General features: G+C 40.0%; 1 protein-coding gene across 8 annotated transcripts in view; it reads left to right on the top strand.

The window, feature by feature from the left end:
• CACNB2 (calcium voltage-gated channel auxiliary subunit beta 2) overlaps positions 1-16028 on the top strand; it is a 315479-nt gene that overhangs the window by 93152 nt on the left and 206299 nt on the right. Inside the window, exon 1 of one of the 8 annotated variants that reach the window (XM_016150614.2) lies at positions 1323-5057. The exons of 6 other annotated variants lie outside the window; for them this stretch is intronic. In XM_016150614.2, the coding sequence (XP_016006100.2) occupies positions 5010-5057 (48 nt within the window). In that variant the 5' untranslated portion in view covers positions 1323-5009. Of the gene's footprint in view, positions 1-1322; positions 5058-16028 lie in introns of those variants that run through there. One more of the 8 variants, XM_016150609.2, reaches the window with a different exon arrangement.

Genomic DNA, 16028 nt, shown 5'->3' with positions numbered 1-16028 from the left:
CTCCACGACCAGAGTCTGTTTTGAATGAATGACACTCGGTAGCTCTAGATACAGACTTGATCATGCCTGTCAGCTGTGTGAATAGAATCCCACTGTTCTCGGTATAAAGCTCCTCCCAAGCTGCCTGTCACCTGCCTTTCTGTCCTCATCTCGTCCCACTCACCCTCTGCCTTGATCCTCCAGCTGTTTAAACACAGCATCGTCCCTTCTGCCACAAAGGCCCTCGTAAATAACGTTCTTTCCATCTGGAGCGGCTGCTACGTTTCCTCTCCCTGCCTCTTCTCCCCTGTTTGCTTAATGCCTTCCCACCCTTTAGGCCTTAGCTCAATAGCTCTCCTGCAGGAGAGCCTTTCCTGACCCCTCTAATTCTAGAAGATGTCTGTTTGCTATGCAGTCTCATAGTAATCTGTCCTTTCTTTCAAAGACATTGCCGGTTCATATTTGTATGTTTGTGTGATGATTTGATTCGACTCGTCTTTTCCCCATGGATTTTAACCCCCTTCCGTCAAGGACCGTGGTTATTTTATTTATCTTTTCATCACTGGGGCCTGGCAGACACACGCACGTGGTGGGAAGCACTCCATGGATATTATTAACGGAATGGATGAATACAGGTGCTTGGTTCTTTTTTGGTTTGTTTTTGCCGAAGTTAGTGGTGAAGGTTTGGTGCACTTAGCATTAGGCTTTGAAAGGTCGCTGTTGTAACAATGTCCTTTGAAGGAAGAGGGCCCCGAGTCTGTGGAATGGCGTGTCCATGAGGGAGGGGACACTTGTTTCCTAAAAACAGAGCCAGAGAAATAGCCATAAGGCCCTTGAGTGCCTGAGCCATAAGCACTCATGCAGAGTCGGCCCTGACGAGGAAACTTTGGTTCCGCTACAGAAGGCTCCTCTAGATCTGGTTTTATTCTTTGTTGTCAGAGTTTTCTTCTCAAAAGTAGCACTTCAAAAAGATATTTGCACGCTGAGGTTCATAACAGCATTATTCACAGTGGCCAGGACATGGAAGCAACTGAAGTGTCCTACGCTAGGTGACTGGCTAAAGGAGCTGTGGTACATATATACAATGGAATATCACTCAGCCATAAGAAGAGATGAGGTACTGCCATTTGAGACAGCGTGGATGGACCTCGAAATAATCATGCTAAGCGAAATATGCCAGACAGAAAAAGTCAAAAAGCACATGATATGACTTATATGTAGGATATAAACCTAAAAGTAACAAATGAATAAGACAAGCAAACAGACTCATGAACATGGACTATAGACTAGTAGTTACCAGAAGGTGAGGTGGGGGGCAGGGAAGTGGGGAGGTAGATGGAGGAAAAATTTTTAAATAGTTTCTTCAATTAAAAAAATTAATTAAAAAATAGTAGCATTTCATCCAGTGCTTAATAGCTGCTGTATACTTTTTCCCTCCCAACCAACAGTGATATAGAAAGGGAGCAGTAAATCAACATTAATTCTCATGCTTTATAGAGACGGCTCCGAAATCTCTGAGACTCTAACACTTCTTGGCATTGACCTCTTAGGCATTTATCTACAATTATATTGAATTGGCTGCTTTGTCGTCCTACATCTCATTGTCACTTTTAAATACTTTAGTTTTAATATATCTCACATTACAGCAAAATAGTGAATTTAACAATTCATTAGGTTTGTGATTTCGCTGCATGAACCAAACAGCTAGTTTTATTGATTTGATTTGATTTTGTAGTAGACAGTTATTGCTGCCAACTACAAAAGTTCAAAAGCTTCAGATTTCTCACTGATCTAGAACTACTGACTTATTTATTTTTTTAGACTAAACAGTCTTGAGATTTTGTTCCCCACTACCTCAATAAAACAACAGATAGTTTCACATTTCGTGGCTCTGATAATTCTGCACATCCTACAAGGTGAAGTCTTCGCCGTGGTTTTCAGGGTACTTCACAGCCGGTACCCCCGACCCTGAACTCTCTTCCCTTTTTCTCTCTCCCATGCCCTCACCTCCTTCCCCATCTTCTATTCTGTGTATTAATCATTCATTCCAGAAACGCTTTAAGGCACTTTTAAAAATACGGGGTTGGCTTCGATACTGAGGGCAAAGTAAAAGAGACAAACAGTGGAGGAGCTTGCCTCTTTGACGTTGTAGTCGTCACGGAAGCAGCACGGGGCCAACTCTGGCAGCCCTACAGGGCTGGGGAGTCGCACTCCTTCTGCCTGTGGCTCTGTTCTCCCGATCGAGTGTGCAGCTTCCTTTGGCTTAATTGGCGGTTCCGGCTCAAGGCAGCGCATCTACAGTCAGGCCAGCAGGAACGGGAGAGAGGGAAGGAGCGGGGAACGTGACTGAGATGTTGGCACATAGCATTTCTGCTCTGATCCTGTTGAAGAGAATAGGATCACATGGCCGTACCAAGTTGCAAGGGAGGCTCTGCTATGTGCCCGGTAGTCACATGCACATTTCTGGTCCTGTAGGTGGAGTAAAACACGGCTAATGAGGGGATAGCTGTGAATCTTTGTCATACCTACTATGTGTATGTTACTGTACTACATGCCGTGGACATAGAGATAAATAAGGACTGGATATGGGAGAGAACCCAGTTTAGTTTGAGGGACTTTGGGTATATCCCTGCCATCTCAATATATGATGCATATTTAATCTATACACATTCTCCTAGCATGGTCTCTACAAACAGCATTTATTCTGTTTATATTCCGTGTATAATCTGCGTATAAGGTTTTGTGTTTGCTACCTGGTTGCCCGGGAGACCCCCTGACCCATTCCCCACTGGACGTAGTTCTACCTACTCCATCAAGGCCGGCCCAAGACTTCCCACCTTTGGGAAGCTTTTAGTGTCCTTTCCAGGCACAGGTAAGAGTTGTGTCAGTGGCGTTCTCATAGCACTAAGAACCGTGGTCTTTTCCTCTGCTTCGTTATAAATGCCGGGAGGCGCATGTGGCCTATATTCATTCATTTCCCATCCCCGGCACCTAGCGCCGTGCTGAGCAGACATTCATATTCAGAATCATAGATGCGATCACGTCTCCAGTGTTTTCACTGTATTCTAACTTTAAGTTAAATTTTATTTTACTTTTTTCATCCAGTTATTCTAGTAAATGTGTCCTGGTAGATGTCGATGAAGGGTCCTTAAGAAAAAATTGAATTTGAATTTTATGTTCTCATATTATTTACTGTATTTCTCACTAAAATTTCTTTTAAAAACCAAATTGAAATCCTACCTACTAGAAATATGTCTTGCATGGTCCATAAAATGTTGAGTATTTTTTTCTAGGACTTCCTTCAAAAGGTATATTTGCAGTGTGATTCAGATATATATATATTTTTTTACCTTAGGTTTGTGATATAATCACAAATGTAACCTTATTGTCCACCTATCGTCTGTCTATGTTTGCCTTTTGGACCTTCAAATACGTAGAAGATTAATTAGTAATATGATAAAGCCACGGGAACTTTACTGCCTATTTAAATTATGTAAATTACTAGGTATTAGTAATATGATTGCTAGTGTTACATATAGACAAAACACTTTATCATCTAGGGCCTCAATTACTTTATTAGTCAAATAAGTAAGAACATTGAACTAAGGTAGGAGCTTTTTTCAGCTTTAATAGCCTCTTAGACTGTTAATATAGAGTTGTTACTTTACATCATGGAATTTAAAGAAATGTTGGTAGCGTTGATAAGCTTACACTTTCTGTGGGCCTAAGGAGTGACTTAGACATTGGGTCAGATGTGCATCAAAGGCCATTGCACACTAAAAGTCTATATGAATCATTGCTCATTAGAATGGTTGATATCATACAAATGAATAGTTTTCTCCCCAAATGGCTTAATAATTCATCTTTTCAGGTGTGACATGTACAAAACCCTTTAGGAAGAATGTTATGATCAGCTCAGTCTCTGCAAACGGTGCCTTTAGAAAAGGATATAAATCACAGGTTACAAGGACTATTCATTTGGAAGATCTCGTGCTTGGAAGGCAGCCTTATTTAGTTTCTTGTCTCTAAATCATAGGTGATATATTACCTAATTAGTTAATTAGCTCTGACTCTGATCAGATTTGCTTGCCAGAGTTACGTTTATTTAATGTGCTTTAATGTTGGAAATGACTATTTGGCAGTGAGGGGAAAAGAAACAAAACAAAACAAAAAAACCAAAGAAACAAAGAAACAAAACCTAAAACTGTGTTAACAGCAGTGATTGAGAGAGTCGGGTCCCGAGGCCACTCCCGCGGTCCTTTCTACAGTTCCTGTGAAACACGTACTGCCAGACAAAGCATCTGACAGTCTGGAGGGTGGTTCCGTGGTCCTAGGAATCCAGAGTGAATTGAAGTCGAGGCTCCATCGTTTTTCAGGGTCAGGGGAGGAGGGAGAAATAGCCGACCAGCTCTGCCCAAAGTGGTACAGACGGAACACTGAGGCGAGGCTGCTGCTGCCGTTGCTGCTGCTGCTGCCGCTGCCGCCGCCAGTCCGTGCGTCGGGAGGGAGGCGATGATGGCACAGCAGGCGCGGGAGCAGCAGCGTTCTCAGCAGCAGGCGCACCAGCAGCATCAGGAGTAGGCCTGCCCTTGCACGGAGCAGGAAACTGCAGCCTCGTGAAACGCAGGGTTCTCTGATGCTCGAACATCTCCCGAGCTGAGACTGGCTCCTGTGAAAACGTTGCCAAGAAACTCTTAACGATCTGGCCGGTCGTAACCATGTGTTGTTGTTAGCAAGAGTTACTGCAGGGAAATGAGTGATACTTGTGGCAGACTGCTGGTCCATAGGCAGCTCTCTGAAGAAGATATCAAATTCCTTGAAAAAGACAAGCAGGGGAAAGAAAGTTTGGGCATGCCTGCAGGAACGGTGGTGTTTTTAGAGACTACCTAGGAGGCAGAAGCTAAGTGTTGATTTGCCCATGCCTCTTACCTGGGAGTCGAAGGTGGGAAGAAATGGACAGTGGCTCTGATGAGAAGACAAGGCACAGTGCAGCTCGGTGAAGCCACACGCTGACTGCGACACCCCTCTTCATGCAGTGCTGTGGGCTGGTGCACCGGCGGCGAGTACGGGTGTCCTATGTAAGTTTCTATGGCTGTAGCATTGCAGCGAGGGGCTGAAAATACTGCTGGTGTCTGTCAGGTGCATGCTGCCTCTTTCAGAGGTTTCTTTAATCCCTGCGCTGAGGATCGGCCAGAGAATCGATCATTTGTACGATGAGTTTTCAAGGCACCTGAGGTATATGTAGTTCTGAGATTTTTTTTTTTTTTTCTGGAGATGTTTTCCTTTCTCTTTAGTGCTGTGTTACTTTGATCAGGTTGGCAGTAACTTGCACAGGGGTTGTTTTGGGACGTCCATTGTCTTGGAGCTCTGTTAACAGTGCAAACCAGTTGATGTTCTCTTTTACCTGGAGTGGTCCTGTTTTCATATTTGAATTATGGCATGCAAAAAAAAATTCACTTTTAGAGAATTTTTTTTTTTTTTTTTTTGCTGTGGAGTGTGCCAAATTAAAAGCCACAGACTACCATTAAATCCTATTTTGAACAGCTTCAGAAAGAGTCGATGATAATCATTTGATGGACGGCACAGCTGTTGCATTAATGCCAGCATTTACAGCAGCTCTATCATTCTGCGATTATTCCACTGAAATAGCCCTTATTTCGTGGACCTGCTGTGTTTTTGCAAGATGGCTGTCTGAGTATTAAATTCTATAAGGCAGGCTTACACAAACATCGAAGTATCGCCACTTAAAATGACGGGATGCTAACTGAAATATGCTGTGCAGTATACGCTCTCTGACAAGCTCCGAGGAAGCGCTTGCTTTATTTCCATACCCCCTTTGCACGCGGCCACCTTATTTTCAGAGAGAGATGTGAGAGGAAATGAGGCTTATGCAGGCTGACCAAACTGCAGTGCTGAATTGTTTCACACTGGTTGGAGAGTGCCGGCTGCGAAACGAATAGAAAAACCCACAAAGAGCAAATCAATACTTAAGCGTATAGTGTAAAGAAATCTGTGACCTTGGAAGACAGGCCATTAGAGGAGATATGTGGCATTTCCAGGACAAACAAGGTCAAAGTCTGATACGATCGCAATGAAAAAGTTAGAGACTAGCAGTGAGAGGGTGAGGAAGGGATAACCACAGCTCTGTCAGAGCTTAAAGATGATATCGAATTTCATTGAATAAGTAAAATCATTAGAAGCCCCTTTCATTAAAGGTTTCAGTTAATTGTTATATATCCGGTGCCATTTGTCTTTCGAAAGCAACAGTTGACATGTCGGGAGTCAATGTGCTAGCGAAGCAGCCAGCAGAGATTTTTAAGGATGACATCTGCTGTGGAGAGATGTTTATTTTGTTTCCAAGAGAGAGAGAGAGAGAGAGAGAGAGAAAAAAAATCAGTTGCTGTTTAATAGGATTTGAGAATGAGCATTACAAAGTATTCCAAGTATAAAATTACCTACGAAAAGAAAATCTTAAAAATAAAAATCTGAAACTTAAAACCATATTTTTTATAACATAATGAAGACTGAAAATACTACGGCTTTATGAATTTCTGTTTAATATAATGAATTTGAAGACATCTATGATTGTCTAGCCTATCGAATAGAAGGATTATGAAATAAGACCTCAAACAAAGCAATAATTTTTGTCCTGCTTATTTTTGTCCTTTTTCTGACATTGAACATGTAAATAAATAGAAGAGATGGCATGATCTGTATTTTCTGGAATCTTGGCTGAAAGGTTAGAAAATTGGGTTCATCTGCTAATTCTCAAACTTTTTCACCCTGTTATTTTGATTACGGGACCACAGAACACATAGCTCAGCTAGATATTAAATATAAAGGAGATACATACATCTTGGTCACTAGAAATGCATTTTCATTTATTTTGGAACATTTATCTTGGGACTCCCAACCTGTAACCCACCTGCGGCCGTTGTAGTCTCTGCTCTTCAGCAGTTTCATATGTGGATCACAATTTTCTTGATCGAGGGACAACCCAAAGCTACAGGGGAACTGAATCTTAAATATGTTTCATTTCTTGGAGAAAAAGAACCCCCTGTGTGTATATCTGGCAATGTGACTGCTAATTAGCCCGTGGAGCAGACAACACGTGGTACCTCGAAGCTGCTCATCAAATGACCAGGCGGCGAGCAGAGCAGAGGGCAGCCCAGAGCCACACGGAGTACTCTGATTGGGGTCATGTCCACTGAATAGACTGTCCTGGCGTCCTTTCTCGAGTCTATCGTCAGCTTTAAGGGAGTGATGACTTAGATCATGCCATTACTAAGTGCCAACTTAAGTTTGGGAATTGAAAGTGTATATATGTAATATGTAATATATATATATATGTAATATGTAATATATATATATGGTATAATATAGAAATCAGTTGATGCGAATGTGTGTATCTCAATCCTCCACTAGTTCTTACACCTTTTTTTTTAGTCTGACAGCTTTCTTAAGGATTCCTCCTACTGTAACATCTCTTAGAAAGAGCATGAAAGGTATGTGGGTTTGGAATAAAGTTATATACATATGCCAGAAAGCTGCATATCGAGGCTTTTACCGTCCACACGGCCACCTCTGTTCGGCTCTCTCCCCTGGCTTGTGTAATGTGGCCTTTATATTCAAAACGTGCTCTGCGAACAGCTCTTGGCTGTGACCCCTCGCTTTCTCTGTAAGACACAATGCATAAGCCTCTCTTTTTGATATTATTTGAATGCACAATCTAGTCTTCATTATGCCATTTATACCTAACAGTCATTCTTTGAGAACCTTGCTTCATATTTCAGGGAAAAAAAAATCCTATTTTTATTTAAACTGTCTTTCTATTTTTATTTTGTTAAATGGCAAGAAAGTCTGTCAGCCAAATAAGTATTCTTAAACTTAACAGGATATATGTTTAGTAAGCTCTGCATGCATCTCTAGTAAACCACTTCTAAAATATTGACGTTTGTGTGCATGGGGGTGTAGAGATTGATCCTAACTTGTTTTGGTAAACTTTTTGTTGACATATCACATACGTGCAGGAAAGTGTAGGAATCATAAGGGTTAAGCTTGATGGAAGTTCCCAAAGAGAATGGGCCTGTATAACCAAGATCAAATCAAGAAACCAAGCGAGGTCAGCTCCCTCATCCACTCCCCAGTCACCTCTCCCCTCCTCTGGGGTACCCACTAATCTGACTTCTAACAGCATGCATTAGTTTTCCCTGTTTCTAAATGTTTACAAATGGACTCATTACAACACATGCTCTTTTTCTGTCCGGCTTCTGCGGCTCACCATTATATCTGTGAGACTAATCCATTGTGTTTGCTCATAGTTCTGATAGAGTAGCTTGCTCATCCTCATGGTTGTATAGTATTCCATTACGTGACCATCTCATAATTTAACGATCTGTACTACTGTCAGTAGGCATTTGGGTAGTTTCCAGTTTGGGACTTTTATTCATTGTGCCGCTGTAAACATTTGTGACATTTTGTGAATGTTCATGCATCTTTGTTGGATATAAACCTAAAGATGAAATTGCCAAGTTGTGGTGTGTGTGTGTGTATATATATGTATTCAGCTTAAGTCAGTACTGATAGACAGCTTTCCAAAGTGGTACGATCCATTTAGACTCATTAAAACTTGGTGTAAGCTTACATCTTAGCCAGTCTGGTGAATGTGGACAAGTACCCCATTATGGTTTTACTTGGTGTTTTTCTGATGACTTACGAAACAAGAATCTTCTCATATATTTATTAAGCATTCGGATATCTACTTTCATGAAGTACTTGTTCAAATCCTTGCCTCAATGTCTATCTTTTGATTCCTTGTTTGTTAAAAAAAAAAAAGGGGGGGGAGGGGAAAGTAACTAGTGTTTAGCATAATGAAATGATTAGAGACAAAGCGACATATACAACATAATCAGAATGTGGAATCAAGCTGACCTGGGTTTGATTCTTGGTATTATTACTGTTTTGTTTTTTTACCATTGTGATAGTGAGAAATGCAGTGTGGTAGTGGGGAGGCCCAGTTATTTCTCAGCCCCAGTTTCCTCACGTATATAATTGTGAAAACAGTAAGGACTTGAAGGTTTATTTTGAGAGTTAAAATGAAATGTTTGTCAGCATTAGCACATTGCCTGATACACAGTCATTATTCAAAAATTGGTAGCAACTGTGAAATGAGATCATGGGGTTTAATATCTCCTACGATAAGAGACTGGTAAGGGAAGGTTGACAGAGAAACGGTAGATTACTGCTCTCGACTGGCTCGGTTACTGCCTGTGTTACTCACTTAATACTAATAGCCTCGAAGTTTTAATAAACGAGTTAGATGTTGACAGATGACCCAGTCTGTCTATTAGAAGAGCATACTGTCCTAAGCATATGATCACTTCTGAACTTTGAGAGCATATAAATGTAGTGAGATCACCACGTATTACTTTTACATACATACATATACATACATACATATATATGTATATTTCTATATATATATATATATAAAATAACTTCTGAGCAATTCAGTCCTCTAGTTAAATTCTGTTCGTTATGGTTACTTGATGCACAATCATGTAGTCAGAGTTGACAAATACCTTTAGGCTCATCATTTCATGTGACATTAGAGCAACCTCTAAGAATAGGCAAGGCAAAGGATGATATCACCATTTTACAGAGGAGAACACTTCAAATGAGAGAAATAACTGTATTGCCACAGGCCACAGGATGTGACAGTGGCCAAGCTGAGTCTCAAGCTGCAAGTTATTTTTATTCCATGTATGGTGTTTTCTTCATCTCATTTGGAATGTATTTCTCTATTTAAAGAATGGGATTAGAATTAAATTTAATTAACACTAAAATTTTTGGAGTGTATCTGTGTATAAAAATCAATTATCATTGAACTTGAAAAGAGCTGAAGTACCAGTCAATTTTGGTTAGTAGACTTGTACCTTCTTTGAGTTATAGTTTTTCTCTCACAACTTATATTTTTTTCAAAGGATCAGGATTGTCTTACTAGTTAAAATAAGCTTATTATATATACCTTGGAGAATATGTTTTTATAGTAAGTTAGTCTTTAAAGAGTTTTTGGTGGCATCGATTTTCTTCCTTCACAGATATGGTAAAAAGATTCATACGCATAGTGGTTTTAATATGTATATAGTATATACCATACATCACTAGGAGCTTCTCCAGCTCTGTCGTAAGATGTCCTTGAAAAATGATATTTGGCTTTTAAGACAGGTATATTTTAAAATCAAATATAGTCTGCCTTATCTTAAAGGTGTTTTCTCAAGCAATTGCTGACTTTCAGATTTGGGACTGCATGTGTTCTTAATAGCTTTTAATTTGAGTCACATTAAAATCCTTACTTTGATTCTTCAACGTTGTAAGGTGTCATTAAGCCTATAAAATTTTTTTAAAATTTTGGCTCACCTCTCCAGGATGTGAAAATATCTTTTAGAAGCTATATGCCTACGTCAGAACCGTAGACCTCAGCTACAGAAATAACAACCATGACTGTTTAAAACAGTTCACAATAAAAATACTACTTGATGATTTCATTTTTTTCAGACCTTTAAATTTTGCTTTAATTATAAGCTTCAGGACATGAGGACATTCATTAATGAAAATGTAATAGATGAACACGCCTGTAAATATCAAGGTGCACAGAGGGGAAAGGTGAAGTGAGGTTAGCAGTTTGCAGCCTCTGGGCGTGTATACAGAATGACCTCGCTGATGAGTGTCCAGGGGCATGGGACCCTCCCTGGCTTTAAAGCCTTGGCACATCCAGCTTTCACTCATCACTTTCTCTTCCCATTGGAGAGGCAGTTTCTTTGTCTATTTATTTTTAGGAAAATAGAATTAAAAATTTATTTTTTCAACTTTCTGGAGACATAATTGACAAATAAAAGCGGAAGGTATTTAAAATGTACATCGTGGTGATTTGATACACATACACACTGAAAGGATTCCTCCCATACTTATCTTTTTCTTGGAGGACAGGGGTTGGTTAAGAACATTTAAAATCTACTCTCAGGAAATTTTAATGATATGATACAGTGTTATCAGCCACAGGCACCATGTTATTTATTAGATGTTCAGACCTTATTCATTTTATAGTTTTTGCCCTTTTACCAACTCCTCTGTATTCCACTCTCTGGCCCCAACCCCTGGCGACCACTTTTTAATTTTCTATTTCTATGAGTTTGGCTTTTTTTTTTTTTTTTTAACTCTACATATTTATCTTTGTCTCACTTATTTCGTTTAGCAGAATGTCCTCAAGGTCCATTCGTGTTGTCACGAATGTCAGGATTTCCTTCTTTCTCATGGCCGAATAATATTCCATTGTGTGTATGTATCTACCATACTTCTTTCTTTTTCCAGTCATCCATTGATGAACACCTAGGTTGTTTCTATATCTTAACTGTTATGAAAAATGCCACGATGAACATGGGAGTGTGGAGAGGCAGTTTAATATATGAATGACAGACTCAGAGCACAGGCCTAAAATTTGTGCACTGCAGACCCTTGGGCAAGCCACTCCATCACTCTGTGCCTCAGTTTTCCTCTCTGTTAAATGAGGAATAACAATAGAATCTTACTCATTGTTGTGATGTGAATATTACATGTGTTAAACTTTGCAAACACTTGGCAGAGACTAAGTACTTAATTTAGTGTAGACTATTTGATCATTTGTTATTCCTACCTCCCCGGGAATCTGAGTTCCACTTTTCCTATGGCAAGAAATTTGCTGAAAAAGAGCTATTACTTTTGCAAGGATGGATTCTTTGTTTTAGAGAAAGCCTTCGTAAAGTTTATTTATGTGGAGCTGTGGTAGTTATCATCCATCCATGCATGCATTCATGTTGTAGTTACTGAGCACCTGCTCTTTGCCCAGAGCTATCCTGAAAATTCAAAATTCAAAGAAGCATTAAAACCCTAATCCTGTCCTCAGAAGTGCTTGGCCCTGTGGTGGAGATACACAAGTTTATGGAACATTAAAATGCTTGACCTAATGAAATGTCCAACAATGGGAGACAATAAATTACATATCCCCTATGATCAAAAATACCAAACAGGCATAAACTGACATGGAAGGAGGTGTGAATTCTGAGAATACATTACAGAATAATCTATATAGTATAATCATATTTGCTCTGATTGTGCTTGTATTTATATTTATATTTGCTTAAGCAGAGGTCTAGAAGGTTATACCAATGTGTGGGCAACTCACAGAAGTGGGATGATAGCTATGGTTTTACTTTTTATTTTTACTTTTTATCGTTTTACTTTTTAATGTTATTTTTACTTTATTATTTTACTTTTTATGTCATTAGGCAGTTTACAATAAGCACGTTTTATTTTCGCAACAAATATTTAATGTGAAATAAGAAAGATTTATAAAATATAAATTAATGTATAGATGACATATTCTATTAGAAAACATCCAACTTGAAATGCACTGAGTGACAATATTCTGGAAGTCGAGGGATCTCTTCACTGAGGAATTGTCATATGTGCTCACAGTACTTTGAAATGAAGAGGTACAGGGTCTGGCTGGTTCTTTCGTGGGGTGTCCTGTGTAGACACACGCAAACGTGGGCCAGGGTTGAGTCCTTCTCTTTGTAGGCTAAGAACCTGTTTCATGAAAGGCGACCAAATCCTTTTGAATTGGTTTGCAGTCTGGCATGCCTTTATTGTTACCACGTTTCCTAAGTGCGGGAACAGCAGAAGGGACACAGGAGATCTAAGCAGAGGAATACAAATCATCTTACGAGAGATTTCTCTTAATTTATGCCGGCCTTGTGAATCACCTTCCTCCACTGCAGAGACACACCAGTCGAGATGGTCAGATAGCTGCCTCCGTTGGCCGCGGCCCCATGCCACTGCCTTCAGACACCTTGGCCTTCACCTCTGTGGCGCCTCATTTGCCTGGTTCCGTATTTCTCTTCTTATTCCTCTTACATGTATGTTATATCTCTGTTTTCTTATTGACACTGGTTGGTATCCTTCAAGCAGTCCTGTCTATATTCAACTCTTAGAGAAGCTGATAAATACCAACATACATGTGAGGGATGCTTAGAAGAGGGAAAGCCTAAAAAAAAATAGTAAACTTAGAAGAAATGGCCAAAATACTTGAAGGAAAACTTCAGTGTATGTGCTGATGACTACTAAATCTATATGCCCAGTTTGGGTCTTTCTTTCAAGTTTCAGACCCATATAACTATCCAAAAGCCTCAAACATCTCTTCTCATCTCCTCCCTTCCACTCTCCCACCAAATCCTGTCTACTCACTCCCTTTTATACAACAGATTAAATGGCATCCTTATACTCCCAGTTGTCCAAGTCAGAAACAGAGTCATTGTCCCCTCCCTGTGCTCTCAGATCCCATGAATCCTCACCATCAGTCACTTCTCCTTCAAGAGTTCTGGAACCTGTTCTCTCTCTCATGTACCTCAACCCTGGTCCAGGCTCTGGCTATTTCCCTCCCCAGTAACTGCAGCAGACTCCTCGCTGGGCTCCCTGTCAACAACCAGCCTCTCCCCTGTAGCTACCGTTGTGATTTTTCTCCAATGCAGTCATGTTATTTCTTTGCTCAAAGCCCTCATTGGGAATCCAAGACAGGTGCTCAAGACATATTCGTTGAATGAATGAACGAATGAATAGTGCTGGGGAAATGTTATCAAGTTCTTCCTTTTCCTTTCTGTTCCCTCTGGTCATTACAATATGCACATTTTATTTTGTATTTATGTAAAAATCATTACATAATGAATCACACATGCACACGTGCGCACACAGACACACACGCACCCACACCCTAGGACTTTGATGATACAAAGTTAAGTTCCTTAGTCTCTTCAGTATTTATAAGGCAGAAGATAAATTTTGTTGCCAGAGTTCAAAACTATGTAATCATTTACTCTTCAGGCCTCTTGTCACTGTTTAGATTATATTCTGTTTATTTTTTTTAAGGATGTACAGCAAGAACCAGTTTATTTGCCCATGGCAAGGACCTGCTCAAGTACAGAAGAGATCTTAGCTAGGTTTAAATGATGAAATTTACTACCAGCTAACTCTATTTAAAAGCGGTGGTGGAAAAATAAGTAAATTTTAAAAAGAACTTGTTTTAAAGTATCTTTAGCCACAGCCATTTAAACACCGCCAATTATTTTGGAGGAAGCCTTGAGTTAAGGCATTTGACAGCTGTGTGTCTTAAAAGCTGCCCCAACATCTTTCCCATATATAAAACTGATTTTGGAAGATGTCAAATTCTCCCCCCTCCCCCCGTCCAAGCTCAAGTGGGGATCAGCCTTCATGTTGGATGAGAGCCCTTCTATTGCCCGATGACCTTTCTGCTGTAAAGATCTGCTTCCCATTGAGCCAGACTCCTCTGTTTCTTCTTTCTTTGAGATAACAGCCGATTGTCTTCTGCCTGAATCATCAGAAGTAGTTATTTTTTTTTTTTTTGAGCTGGTTTTTTGTTTTCTCTTGAGCTTTTGTGTTGAGCATAGCGCCATTCTCCTACCCATCACCAAAGGAATAAATAATTTATGTGATCCACTCCGATGTCTAAACAGCAATGCATGTTGGAGTCTCTGTCTCCCACTGTCCCCTCCAACCCTGGTCTCATGAGTCTGTGAAGGTTCCCCAATGAGTCTCTGACTTCTCTTTCATCATTTCGTTATTGGGAAAATCAGGTGGTTCTTTGTTGGGGGTGGGGTCAGATATTAGACTATGAAACAAACAAAGTGACCGTCAAAGGGGATGGACCACAACCTTTTTTTCCTGCGAAGATGAATAGGACATACGCAATAGTCTGAGTGATTTGCATGCACATCACCTAAGGAAAGCTCAGAGAATCAAAAGGAATTTGAAAATGGGGTTTGGGGGGGTGTCAGGAATTGTGATTAACTCTTCATTCCTTCCTCTGAGTTGAGTCAGCGTACCTCTAGTCAACTTCAAATTCCTGGGATGTGGCCAGCTTGATCTTCTCAGGCCAGGAGAGAGGAGGACTGGTTAGTTGTCTGACTCTTACCAACAAGTCAGCACACGATGGAGGAGAAGTTCCCAAAGGGAAATTCAAGTTTTATTTCGGGGGGGGGGGGTGGAATGGAACTAGATCCTGGGCAGCAGAAACCACATACATAAAATATGATGGTGCGATTTTTTTTTTTTTTAATGAACCATGCTTTTCTGTGGTTAAAGCTTAGAAAGTAAAGCAGCAGCATCATAAAGCAGAGAGGTGTTGCTCAGTTATGTAAATGGGGTTTAGGGACGAGGTAGCTCATGGCAGGGGGGCGTGTATAGGAAAAATTCAGAATTGCCTTGTTGGTAGAATTAATGCCTGGCAAAAAAAAAAAAAAAAAAAAACTTGTCAAGAGTACAGACTTAATATTTGAGTTGATTGAAGTAACTCAGAATGATGGTAAAGATTTTATTCAGACATTCTGTACATATTAACAGGCAGCTTTTTGAATTATAATTATAGTCAAAGATTATAGAATCAACTAGGCAACACTGTGAAGAGCCTATTAATAAGAGAGCTAAAATAAAATACCATGTATTTTTTAACTCCTTATAAGGCACACCTTCTCTTACTAGATCTGGTTCATACCATTTATTTCTTGAGCATCATTGGCCTTGTTGGAACCATGAGTCTGGGCAGACCCAGTTCTGGTCAATATCCGCCGTGAAAAATGTAATGCGGGTTTCATATTTCCAGACGTCTCTACCCCTTGGGAGTCTTATCTCTAACCATAAAATCATTCTAGATGCCACAGAGAGAAATAGGATATGCCGTGCGTGATGGGCTATAACTGGTAAAATCTATTGGCAGCTTTCCTTAGAACGAGGTTAATTTGGCTAAAATAAATTGACCTGTCCACTTATTTTGATGAAAATAAATTTCAGTTCCAGAAAAACAGAGAAGGGAGAGAGAAGGCCTCTGAAATGGAAAAAGCTAAAAGTGACTTGACAATATTGTTTCAAAATATGAGCAGCTATCAGCACTTCAGCATTTTTTTTTTTCTCTGAACACGGACTGACGATGCCTTAAAAAGTGA

Source organism: Rousettus aegyptiacus, unplaced genomic scaffold, assembly GCF_014176215.1.
Source record: "Rousettus aegyptiacus isolate mRouAeg1 unplaced genomic scaffold, mRouAeg1.p scaffold_m13_p_10, whole genome shotgun sequence".
Classification (NCBI taxonomy): Eukaryota; Metazoa; Chordata; class Mammalia; order Chiroptera; family Pteropodidae; genus Rousettus; species Rousettus aegyptiacus.
Note: the sequence above shows the minus strand (reverse complement) of the source record. Positions and strands in the feature narration are given on the sequence as shown.